At 32.9% G+C, this 13,669-nt stretch overlaps 1 protein-coding gene across 7 annotated transcripts in view; it reads right to left on the reverse strand.

The window, feature by feature from the left end:
• Positions 1-13,669, reverse strand: part of LOC148282507 (uncharacterized) — a 44,221-nt gene continuing 30,552 nt past the window's right edge. For all 7 annotated transcript variants that reach the window (XM_088224973.1, XM_088224972.1, XM_088224970.1 and 4 more), the window contains 11 exons: positions 11,771-11,899; positions 11,454-11,630; positions 9,285-9,416; positions 8,622-8,798; positions 7,067-7,201; positions 6,800-6,979; positions 6,238-6,716; positions 5,948-6,154; positions 4,781-5,073; positions 2,310-2,495; positions 1-557 (listed from right to left, as the gene is read on the reverse strand). In XM_088224973.1, coding sequence (XP_088081099.1) covers positions 200-557; positions 2,310-2,495; positions 4,781-5,073; positions 5,948-6,154; positions 6,238-6,716; positions 6,800-6,979; positions 7,067-7,201; positions 8,622-8,798; positions 9,285-9,416; positions 11,454-11,630; positions 11,771-11,899 — 2,453 coding nt within the window. In that variant the 3' untranslated portion in view covers positions 1-199. The remainder of the gene's footprint in view (positions 558-2,309; positions 2,496-4,780; positions 5,074-5,947; positions 6,155-6,237; positions 6,717-6,799; positions 6,980-7,066; positions 7,202-8,621; positions 8,799-9,284; positions 9,417-11,453; positions 11,631-11,770; positions 11,900-13,669) is intronic.

Consider the following 13,669-nt stretch of genomic DNA (forward strand, 5'->3'; position numbering starts at 1 on the left):
AGTATTTATTTTACACTTGAATATTATACGTCACCAAGTTATGTATGAATGATGACGGTTATGAATGTCTTTTGTATAATTGTAAACATTTTGTTGAATATTTTTCCCAATCAAATGATTAAATAGCATTAAAAATAAATCTAATGAGTAAGTAAGTCTTGGCTAATTTCAGAAGGTAAATGTTTAGCTGTTTGGAGTATCACAATCTTTCATCTTCGTAAATATCATCAATATCTATTTGTAGAACTTTCTCGTTAAAGGTGACCATAGATTTCCTCCTAGCTACTGGTTCTCCGAATTCATCTTCTTCACTTTCCGAATCACTTCCTTTGATTTTCTCATGGTGTCCATTTTGATCAGAGTTGGGTTTATCCCTCGCCTTGAATCCGGGGTTGATGACCTCATCCAGGGAAGAGGCGAGGTGGGCATTGTCTATCTGGGATGGAACCTCATCTACGTACTCCAAGTTTGAGCTTTTTTTGCTGCTGTTATCAGATTCGATCGAGGAAACACTGCTTCTGGTACTAGAGTTCGTGAAGCTTGAATATGTTTTCCGCCTAAAAAAAGTACAATTAGGAATATTACCCAGGTTAACTGATAAAATTACCCACTTAATTATTTTACAACTATTTAATTATGTTCACGGTAAATATAAAGACGTTTGGAACGTGATGTGTGTTTTAAAAGTATATTTGAAATGAAAAGTACGCGGAGATTTTTATAATAATGATTATTCAGAAATGTATTCCAGAATGTAAGTGGGGAGTGTAATATTACGCTTTCTATATACATAAAAAAATATTTTTTACTCTACTCGTAGATTTTGTGTTATACCTACCCGTAAGTGTGTGCAACAAAATTCTTAAGAGGGGTTTTAACAAGTCTATTTCCGTTTAACTCTTAAAAGATTGTGGTAAATAATCTCTTTGCGCGCGGTGATGTAACATCGTGTTATCACAAGCAAAGACGGAATATTCTAAAGTTTAGACATAAAAAAATTAAAAGATGCAGTTTAACAATTCCTTTTCCATAATTTATAAAAATAAAAATATAATTTAGCCCTGTTGTAGCAAAAAAAAAAAACATTAATTCGCCGCTCATAATTCACGCGTGCGTCCTTTATCGCTGTCAACAACCGTCTGAATTTGTTTCACACAACATGGGCTAGGGGGGCTACAGAAAAGAGTGTCTGTCTTCCTTGTTATGTGTTCTATCTTCGTACTCTCTCTAATGCAGATGTATTGCTGATTGCTGTATTTGCGGACATCATTCTTCGGGTAGTAAGGTCAAATACTTTTTGTATTAAAATCCAGCATAGTTATACAACTTTTACTTTTCAAACCCGGTGTGAAAATGACCATTTGAAAATTATAATAAACACAACTTTGTCTTAAAAAAAACTGACGAAGTTGATATGAAATATTTATTTGAAAGGGTGTTTTAAAACCAAAATATTTCATACTCCCTGGACTGGCATCTGAAGCGTTAGACTGATCATCTTACCTTTAGTAATAATAAAAGTTCAACATTCGCTGTTATTGGTGTACTAATGCAGTGCCCTATGTACCATTAGGTGTGGAAAGGGAATGACGATGAAGTTAAGAAAGACAAAATTAGAAATTTTAAAAGTATGGAGGGAGGAGCTGCAGATATACTAATATTTACTTAGTCAAATCCTCGATGATGTTTCTCGAAATATAATATTTCATAAAAATTAGTATTCTATAGAATTACTAGCGGACCCGACAGACGTCCTGCCCGAACGTTGGCTTGCCGGCTATTAGCTGGTTCCGAAAACGTTTTTTCGATATTCGAATTTCCCACCTACCGGGTCCAACTGTGAATCTAAACCCTCCAGAGACCCTCTCAAACACACAAAAAAACACAAGCAGGCATTTTGGTTTCGATTCTAAACGTCACGTCTGGCTGGCGGTCGAAGAACGACTAAATACACGTTGGGTATGACTGAATGTTTGGGCATGAGTTAAGTGTCATAATTTTTGAGGGCTCAGAACATGTCTATGTGTATTAAAATGTAAAGGAATTACCCAATACAATGCCATCTAAAATTGGAAAAAAACAAAAACAATATAGATTGATACAGCGTTATGGAAATAAATTTATTACTTCAAATAAAAATTGGGTTGCAAAAATCTTAAAATAGGTAGGTACTTTATTTGTGACTATTGTTGTAATGCCCCGATATGAAAGGGCCCTAGGCCCCAGGCACACACTTTGTTATGATAAGATGAAAGTGTGTTTTGGTATGCAATGTAATTAATATAATTGAGTAAAGCAACATTACTTACACGACAATAAAGTAATAAGCGCATATTCCCGCTATGGTAAGGAATAACAGCACGCCCAGGATGGATATTCCAACTATATATCCAGTATTGTCCGAATTTCCACCTCTGCCCAACTGTTGCAGTAGGGGGCTGTCAGTAAGGGTGACTCCTTCCACTTTCCACGGGAAAACAGTATTGCCTATTTGGCTGTAAACGAATATAAACACAAAGTAATTCATTAACCTTTCAATCATACGGGTTTCCCTTCCCGCGGTTCGGGTTCCAATACGAATAACCCAGTCCGTTTTAAACACGGTTATTTACTCAGAGTAATAATGCGTAACCTAGAGAGACGCCCTATCACTATGTTTCAAAGAACGCTAGCGATGTTGGTTAGCAACCAATTGGTGGCCATTTTGTTTTATTTGACAACATAAAATATAAGGGTTCGATCGGATGCTTTTGTAACTGTGTTTTGCTTTGTTTGTAAATAACTTGGATATTTACGTTATTATAAATAAAAATCGACTATGGAGAATTGGAGTATGTTTGGTTGCAGCAGTAGGAGCGTCAAAGGTGTTAAAGAAGACAGTTTTCACAGGTAATTGATTTCGAATATTTTCCCATGATTAACATTGATTTTTGGAATTTTTTGTCCCGACACGTGTATTATGTTGCTTAAAAACTTTACTTATACCAACATATTTACTTTAGATACAATTTTTTCTCAAATCAGGAGATAAATTTGTGAATTAAAGTATGTTTACTGTTGATTTTGACAGTTGATTATGGGCAATATGTCAGGGCCGCACTAGGCATCCATATAAAGTTTGAGTTTTTATCGAATAGAGGTCGATTCAAATTTTACTCTAAAATAGCAAATTAAAAATGAAAACCTTGAAATCGCATCTCAAATGACGTGTCCAATTTTCAGGCCGCTACGACTCGCCGTTTCGGAGATGTGACGGACAAACAAACAAACTCAACACAGGACTTTGGTTCAATGGAGTTGGGATTTATGTCTCAATAAACATAACGTAAATATATTGTGATTAAAATGAATAAATAAATAAAAAAATAAACACAAACGTGTATATTCAGTATTAAAAAATAAATATAGGCGAATTATAGAAAAATATATTGGAATAACCCTGCAATGATAAATACATAGGTACATATTTAAAAGTATTTACAATGCAAATCAATATCCCTTTGGCAATTCTCGACCAGAGTACGGCCCATTGTTTAGCTGCGAACTGTGGCTAACTTAATACCCAATAGTCATAGCATGGTTTTCCTACGTTTGGGCTCCTCTCTAGGTTACGCATTATTACTCTGAGGTTATTTACGACTAAAAAAAATGGAAAAACTATGGAATTTTTCAAAATATTTCGAATAATTATTGTAAGAAACCAAAGGTTACTTCAATATTTACCTAAGTTCAAATTGCATTGTATATATTTCTTTTCATTTTAAGTTTTGTTACTATTTATTTTGGTTCTATTGTAATAAGAAAAAAATATACATTGTACATAAAGGGGTAATAAACCATTTAGAACCTTAAACCGTTCATATTGTGATTGTCATACTCATATTGAAAAAAAAATAGTTTATTCATCCCTGACGAATTTAAAATCAATATTTTGGAGAAACCACCAAGGCAAAAAATAAACTGTTTAAATAAGTCAGACACGAAGCAATCAAATACAGGGTGTTCATTAAACCCTGTCACATCCGAAACCGCGATGATCAGTATGAGCAAGAAGACATATTGACACATTCAAATGTTTTTTTGGAACGAATAAAATTTAAAAAAATTAAATATCAAAAAAAGCAAATGGTTGCTTATTTCTGCAAGGGAGAAACGAGGGGGAGGGAGGAGCCTGATACCCCGACAGCCGAACTCCCCTCACTTCTTCCCTGCAGAAGTAAGCAACCATTTGTTTTTTTTAATATTTTATTTAAAAAAAAATTCATATATCTAATTTAAAAAAAATATTTTTTATTTAAAGTTTTTTGTTTTCCTACAATAAACATAGTAATAAAACAGAGTATTAAAAAAATAAAGCATAATTACATATCAACGAAATACATATTAATAGAAAAATAGTAAACAAAAATATCCCACAAAGGCATGGCCTGTTCGTGGGTATAGAAGAAAATGTTAATGAATTTGTGCTCCAATAATAAACAATAGACAGTTATAATATTTTTGTATAACAAAAGAAAGAAAAAATAAAATATTCTGGAAAAGATAATATGTTTTTTTTTTTATAGTAATTAAAAAAGGAAATAAAAAATATTTTAAAAAACACAAAAATATTCCTTATTACGAGTATTAAAGGGCAACAAAATAAATCATAGAAAAAAGAGTTCATATATTTAGTTTTAGTTGCTCATATGTCTTTTTGTCCATACTGATCATCGTTGTTTCGGATGTGACAGGGTTCAAAGAACACCCTGTATAATATCTAAAAATAGAGCGTTTATACCTAGCTAAAGTTGAGGCGGCTAAAATATTATTTTGTGAATCCAAAGCGTAAACAAACATCGTTAGTGATGTGTCATCTCCAGTTAAGTCTTCAAGTAATGGCGAATGCACTAAAATATTTCTTAATCTCCCGATGAAGGTAGTTTTATCAGGGTCTGGTAAAACAGCGGACGATAAAACATTCACCGTTGCCTTAATATTTTCTGAAAGCGTTTCAGTAATTTCTGATATGTTTTCAATTACTCCGTCTTCTATTGTTACCACTGCAATATCAGCTTCTTCCAGAGGTTTGACCTGTAAATCAGAAAAATGTAAATCATGTTCGTATACCCACCTAATAAAATACCAATATTTGTTTGAAATTGTGTTAAAAATTAGACGAACCCACATATTTTTTCTCGATTTAATAACATTAAATAATCGCTTTGCCCAAATCAGTTAATTTACTTACAATAAAAAGGTAAATGCGTTTGTATTTGTTCAACTTTAAAATATACAGGTTTATTGGAAACTCGACGTATTCTCGGCAGAATGAGGAGGGGGTACACAAATGCAACAAATTTTAGTACTCTAACATATGGCCGAATGTGAATACTTTTTAAGGTATTTGGAATTTGGTGATTTATAGAAAAATACCAGTTTCGGGCGTTCGCGACAAAATAAAAAAAATATGGCCATTTAAATGTCATTGAAGTTTTTTTTTTTATTTGTACGTGACCTATTAACAAACCGTATAAGCAATAAAACACAAAAAAAAAAACATTTAGACTGCGACTACTATAACCAATAATGTTTTTTTATTTTATTGATAATTTTTACGTTACTTGCCAAAAAAATTCATAAAATGTGCAAATTACTCGTTAAACCTCCTCGTTGAACAAGCTATAAAAAAAGTTATAAAAAACAGTATTTTTACTAAAACAACACAATCAAAACGAATTTCAACTAACCCGGGTAGCTCACACATTGTGAGCTACCCGGGTCGACCGGTTTTTTACCTACTTTGGAGCCTTGCTGACGACGGCCGATGACCAAATATTTCAAAAATATTCACATGCGGCCATATATTAGAGCATTTAAACTTGTTGCATTTGTGTAACACTACTTTTTCCTGCCAGGAATACTTCGAGTTTCCAATAACCCTGTATATATAACTAAATGGACTCACAGTAATTTTTAGCTCGGCGGAATTCGTACCGTCTCCAACTCCATAACGATCAGTTGCTTTTATAGTTATTGATACGCTTTCTTTGAACGATTCCGAAAAGAAATCGTTTTTCGGATAAACTACTCCAGTTTCAGGGTGGACAGAGAAGTAGTCGTTATTGGTTGTGTACTTTATCTTCGCATTATCACCGATGTCCAGATCGGTCGCCTGAAACAATGAAACGTTCATGAATGCCGCAACATGTAAAGTGTAGCTACTCGGGCATGGTTATGGTCAAATTAATCACGTACCAATACAGTTGTTAGATATTGTGGACGAATAACAAACGCGGTACTTTGTGTGGGAAATCCCAGAGTTATTGGACCAGGAGGATCAAATATAGGTGGATTATTGTTGATATCATTTATGACAACGGTAACAATTTTTTTCTGAGGAGTATAGTTTACATTCTTCGTTGATATCCAAAACCTTTCTTCGTCTTCCTCCTCTGGTCGAACGACATCGGTTTTAGTTGATCTGCACTCGACCGAAAGTTCTAGTTGTGTTTGTGATAAATATAAATCCGCCACGGAAGGATCTTCTCGAATAACTACATTAGATTTAAGATATTTTCCTGTTGGATCTATCTCAAACCAATCGGGTGTATTGGAAGGCCATTTATTATTGATCATCTTGTATTGACAACCGTCTTCCAAGTCACCTATTTCAATTTTTTCATACGCTTTTCCTTCCTGTATTGTAACAATGCTTAGTGCATTTCCCGGGATCCCTGTTTAACAAAATGCACGTAGTTTTAAAATTGAGTAATCAATATAAAAGATGTAATTGTCAGTCAATATGTGTTGACCATACCTGCTTTTCCTTTAAGTTTAATAGCTATAACTGATGTTGCAGTATAGGCGTCTGGTCTTGTAGCCTGTATAGAGAAGACGAGAACTGAAGTTTTCTCTAGCAAAATATCAGAGAGATCTTCTTTAGTTTTGATAGTGACAGTTTTATCTGTTGATTCTAATTTGAAGAGTTCGCTATTATCTGAAAGTATTGAACAACACACACGATAAATGTCTATTACTATGGTTATTAACTTTATGAAAAATTAGAAAACTGCATTACACATACCTCCAACTAACGAAAAATCAGTGTTGGCGTTATATCCTTGTTCCAAGATTATATTTTCTAAGGTCAACACATTACTCGAGTAAGCATAACTTCCAGAATAAAAGTTTTTCTCGAACTTCACCTTTACGCTGGTATCTAGTTAAGGTAAATTAAAGTTATTGACTTATATTTAAATTTAATTTAACTTAATACTCGGAAAAAAACTAAACAATATGAATAAATAGGAATGATAAATTATTAAAAAAATAAAAATATATTAGAACAAAAACAAATAATAATCAAAATGGTAGTAAAAATAAAAATAAGAAAATACAGCAATTGTAAAAAAAATAAGCGTAAATATGGATACTAATAAAAATAAAAATTCAAACAAACATGAATCACAAAACATTAAAAAAATATTTTTAAATAAGAAGATATTTAAAAATTAAAACAGACACAAATTTAAGTCAAAGAAACAATTAACTGGATCGAAAAAGGTCTACTTTTACTCCATCTGCTCCTAATTTTCTGTTATCCCCTCCAAATAGTTAAATCAGCCACTCAATCGGGCGGCTAGCCTGTTTACAAAACGCCAGCATTCAATAGAATGGCTACGCCGTTCGTTGAATGAGTGAAGATAGCTCATCGTTCAACGTTTTGGCTGGTTAAAAGGTAGTCCCATGGAAATGGCAGAACCGAAAGCCTCAGGTCAATCAGTTTTTTTTTTACCACTGAAACGCTAGCCGCATCTGTATCCAACAAATATAGCGTCAGCAACTGACAACGTTTGTTGTTTTTTGTTGAAGTGTTGTGTTTCGAGTGAAAACAGATAGCGCAATAAAAGACGAAAGGAATACAGCATTTTTCTGCAAGTAATGAGTCAGAGACGAGTTTTAAACAGAAAAAAATAAGTCTAAACTAATTAAATAAATTTAATTATCAACAATGTTCGACAAGCTAGGGTGACCATGAATTCCAAATCGGAAAGATACATTGACTTTCTGAAGACTTTAGTTATAAAAATGAAAAAAAAAAACATGTAGGAACGGACCCAGACCCATGAGAAATAACTGTTGTAGAATATATAAATCAGGGAAAAAAGCTCTGTATGCATAAGCAAAGCAATAAATAACCGGAACAAGAGAAAAACAAAAATCCAAAGACTTGCTGACGTCTATGGGGTGTTATTGGATGTCTTAGTAAGATTATTATGACTGCAACAAATGAAGAGCAATTGACAATTGACAAGTCCGAGAGAATAAACGTTTCGTTTATTTTTATTTTTTTAATAAATTTAACATGGAATTATAAAATTAATTATGAACTGATTTATCAGAGTAAATACATTCAAGAAATGTTAAAGCAATTTTGCATAAAAGCCCCGTACAAATATATTTGATCAAAACTGCTGAAAAAGCTATAAATTAGCCGTAACGAGTGCTAACTTCGTACAATTTTTTTTTACGAGTGTCCTATTAAGGTTACATAAGTATTTTTTAAGTTTAATGACAGAAATTCTTTCGGTCATTACGTATTGAAAATTTATAAATACTTTGAAAAAAGTAATTCTCACCTTTTTTTGGCAGGACGATACTAATTGTAGCTTTTACACTTACAGCATCCTTAACTTGCGCTTCTAACACAAGGACGATGAATGACTTTTCGTTTAACACTTCAGGAGCCAGATGGCTATCTAATGTAATTACAGCGGTGCTTCCCGTATTCGAGATGCTGAAATTATCTCCATTTTCTGAAATGATAAAGCTTCGGCCAGTTAGAAATTAATGTTACATAATGTAAGAGTATCTTGCAAGTTGGCCATTAGTTTACGTGTTTTTTTATCTTAGAAAAATCGCACATTGAATCGCATAATGTCAGGTTTAAGTACAATTAATAAATTTAGTACCCACTATGTTAATCTGATCAGTGAAAAATTATAATATGTCAAAATTATGTTGCATGATTATGTTTTATTGTTTACAAGTGCGTTTTCATCTCCGTGATTGGATTTGTATTAAATTCAAAATTGAAGTAATTTTATTTTGTATAAATTTCTACCTGTTTCTTTCGGTATACCCGAGGATAGGTAAAATTATATATATGGTCATGAAAGGGTCAAGACCGCCTGAATTTAAAGAATAAAATATTTACTGTATTACCAACGTATTTTTGACACGAGTGAAACTTATATGGATGCGGTTTTTTATGTTAAAACTAAAAGTAAAATTTTCCTTACCTCCCGATAGAGTAAATATTACGGAGCTATATTCCTTGGTAAGTTTTATCGTCGGCAATTCGAGACTATGGTCCGTCAAGTATTTTCCATCGTAGTTAGGTTTTTCAAACTCCAAAATTATTAGAGAGCCATCTAAAGCAATTAATTATACGAATTAAGGCATAAGAATTTGATTCGGGTCCCTTAATTATTATCATTCATTCATATTCATTAGCGTAATTTTTGGCATATAAGCCATAAATAAGATCAAACAAATGCATGCAAATAAGCAGATACATAATACGTACGCATTTAAAACATATGGCTGAAAAACTCTACTCTCTTTGGCCTATTTCAAACGACAGTAAAAATCCAGACAGCAAGATAAAGTAACAGAGTTGATTGATTGTATTAAAATTATTTTTATTTGTTTAATGGCAGATAAACGCACTAAACAGTACTGCAGCTTTTTAACTTACCCGCTTAATAGGCATTATTAAATAATACAATACATGTAAATTCACCCCAATTAAACCAAGCTTTGTGGATTTGGATATAACAATGGAAATGATGGTAAACAGGTTTGTGTAAAAAATAAAACGAATTTCCAATCTTGTTTGAAAACTGACTGATAATGCAACTTTTGTAGAAATTTTTAAAAATCAATGAAGCCAAGAATATTAAAATACAATAATTATTCACACGAAAATGAAAACGTTTATTTTATTATTATGAATGCTTAATTCCATAATTAATCTGAGATTTGCTAAACTTTGCAAATACTATTCCATATGCAAAGTGTGTGGGTTTAATCTTTATTGGTTTAGATAATTACAAAATAAATTAATCTTGAAAATTAAAAAATAATTAGTAGAATTAAACGTCGTAAGAATTCGATAAAAACTCTAATTATTTATGCGCTCGGTAGCTCTGAGAATATACCTACGCATTTTTTTTTTATTTTCGATTCGAATATGATTTAAAAAATAATGTTTATAAATTAATAGAATGAACATTTCTGTTGGTCATTAAGTAAATAAATGTAAATACTAAATAAGTATTTTTATGTCTCCTGTATAGAGATACAAAAATAGATTAACTTAAAATCCAGTCAACATAGACCATCCAAAGAGGCCGCTTTTGGCCGCTAAACTGCCGTTAAATTGAGTGCAACGGGGCGGTGGGGGTGGTTCGCCCCGGGTGCCCAGCACCAAGGGGTGACACCGTCCACAGTGCAGTTTAGAAAAAATACTCGCACAACCACGAGCACACGCGACAAGCGGGTGAGCGCGGGGGGCGAGTGAATTCTTCATTACCTTATGCATATAAGACACAAATATGTATATTTTTGAGGCGTGATCGTAAGTTATTGTCGTATGTTTACACGCAGGAAATTGTTAATATAGCTAATAACGTAAATATGTTCTTTGTTTTCCAAATCATTAAATATATCAATATCTACTTAAACTTTTACATAAAAAACTTAAGCTGTCAGGTCAGCCAAACGTCGCGTCGCGCCGACCATTTAATATTCCATACAGTTTTCGCTTTATACGGGACAGTTTGAAAACTGCGCAAGAAACTGTACAGTTTTTTTCCGTATAAAGTGCGCTATAGATTTGTAGACGTGACTACTTACTAAGAAACTGCAAAATAGCCATCTACCCCCCTCTTCTTGAACATTCATAAACCACTTTTCATATCAAGTGTCACCTGAAATATTTTGTCACCACCGTGCATGTCCGTCCAGTCAGTCGCTGGTGCAGGGTTTGAGATTCATGGTAAAATGAAACTATTCGGAGTCCGTTCCGAGTCTAATTCTGTGTCTCAGATTCTTCCTAACTATTTGCGTTCCGGTGACTTCGTGTGAAAGAAGCTTTTCAAAATTAAATTTAACTAAATCGTATTTAAGATCAACAAGCCAAGCGCGACTATCCAATATCCCTATTTTGTCAATTGAAAGGGAAAGAAAAGTAAAATTCGACCATTTTATTAAATATTTTAGTAAAATAACGTCACGTAAGCTCGTTTGGTAAGTAGGTATTTGTTGTTTTATTTTAAGGGGTGCTCATTTGAAATCCAGCCGGGTGCCAACCCACGCTACGCCGCCATTGCCATAGCAGACTATTTTAAATACTTACGTAAATATTAAGCCAGACTAAGCATTTCAAAGAGTGGCTTGGAAAATACCTGTGGTGGGTAGATCAATATTTATTATAGTTCGACCAGTAGATGCGTCTGAAGCTTTGGCTTCTAATACTAAAACGATGTAGGAATTGGAATTAATTATATTTTCGGTCAAATGATCTTTCACCGTAATCGTCACGGTACTTCCTTTGTTTGATACTGTAAAGTAGGTGCTGGTTTCTGTAAATAATATGAGGATGTTATTAGAATATGTTGATTTTAATGGCAAATTAATATATGTGTAGTAAAACGGTGATCAGTTAAAAAGCTTGTTTAACATGGCTTTTTAGAATAAACGTATAAAAAATGTTGCAACAAACCTCCGATAAGTTGGAAATTTACATCGACGATTTCTTCCGTCAGTTTAATACTTGATATGGCGAGAGAATGATCTTCTAAATAACTAACGGCATAATATGGCTTTTCAAACTGTAGAATTTTCTGGCCATCTGCAATGAATGTGTTTAAAAAGCACGTGTATGAATAACGATTTTAGACAAATTCATGCGTGATAATTATTATGTCATATTTTATTTTATTGTCTGAAAATGCCAAATATATGTAGTCACTAACAAAACGTAGCAATTTAAAAATCATATTCATACTTAAAATACTCATATGTCATGGAATATTGGCGGCCTCCGTGGTGTAGTGGTCAAGTCGCTTGACTCAGACATGGAAGGTTCCGGGTTCGATTCCCGGTGAGAACACAAAAAAATAATGTGATTTTTTTCAAGCCTGGGTGTTCTGTGATGTAATTCACCATTGTAATTGGGCCTCCTGGCCGGTTATGGTGCAAAAAAAAATTTAAAAAATCAAGAGCTGGTTTAATGGTATCGTTTTTAAAATGACAATGGTCTGTGGCCTTATTCTGTAACTAATTCATTTCGTAAATTCATTCGTGTCGTATGAGAGGGAATGAGGTGAAATTCGATTTTGAGTGCGTTAGAGTGTAATAGATTGTAATATGATGAACGAACGAACTTACGAAACGAAATCGTGACAGAATAAGCTTGCTGTAGCTCAATCACAAATAACCATCGAAGTGCTTAAAAACATGCTAAGCATTTGAGCGATCACAATGAACAATAATGAACATTTTTTTTTCTTTTATTCAGGAAACATACAGTACGGTTACATAGTTTTATATTTTACATAGTTAGACTAACATCTAATGGACCAGTGAAGTTTCCATATTATATTATAATTATATCTAAGTTTGTCAATGAACTAATTTTTAATACAATAATAAGTACAAAAAAGATAAGGAAAACAAACAAAAATGAAAGTTGTTTAAAAATTAAAATCAAAGTAAAAAAGTATTGAAAAGTTTGTAGTTACTATTTACAAATGGAAATTTTATTAAAAATGAAGAAAAAATTTCTTGACGTGCTTAAGTTATCGCCGTTATAAGTCAACGCGTGTGTAATCTCTAAGTCAACGCTCGTGTCGGTTTGATTTTTGTTTTCCTCGAAAATAAATACAGTTCATTGGCGAAAGATCGGTGTTTACTATAAAAAATAATACAACATGTTGTATTTGCAAAATAGTAAGGAGTATCTAATACAAAAACGTGAAAATTAAATTACAATTACTATAGCGACTGCTTTTCTTGACATTAAGCTTGCCGACCGCCGGCTAAATGGAATAAATAGCATGATAAATAATAAATAAATAAATAAAAATAGCAGTTTTGGAATATTATACATATTTACACCGGTGAAATTCAAATATGTTATTGCGCAGCAGGATTATACGACGCGAAACGTAAATATTTTGTCACTTAATATTAGGTGTTCACGGATGTTCCATTGTGATCGCGAATACGATAAACAGCCACGATATTAAGTTGTTATCAGGTCGATAGTTATATTTGATTGAGCTACTGATCATCGTCACATTATGTCACACAAACACACAGAATGTTTGTCTCGACAATCGAAATATTTAATTTCTGTTCCAAGATTACACGTGTAATACTCGTAGGTAATTTAGTGGTGGAGCAACATTTTGGGCTTTTCTACTGTACTGTAAATGCATTCGATTTCAAACAATCAACGATCTAAAAAGAATGGATGAATAGTAAAAAGGTCTCCAAACCAGGAGACTGATAAAGCGGTTGAATACAAAAAGAAGCTACAAATGAGAAGCGTCAGAACTTGGTCACATAATAATTAGAATATGAAGACATGCACAGATGATATATTATTAGAAAACAT

Source organism: Micrasema longulum, unplaced genomic scaffold, assembly GCF_059751315.1.
Source record: "Micrasema longulum isolate JH-2025_06_02 unplaced genomic scaffold, ASM5975131v1 h1tg000322l, whole genome shotgun sequence".
NCBI lineage: Eukaryota > Metazoa > Arthropoda > Insecta > Trichoptera > Brachycentridae > Micrasema > Micrasema longulum.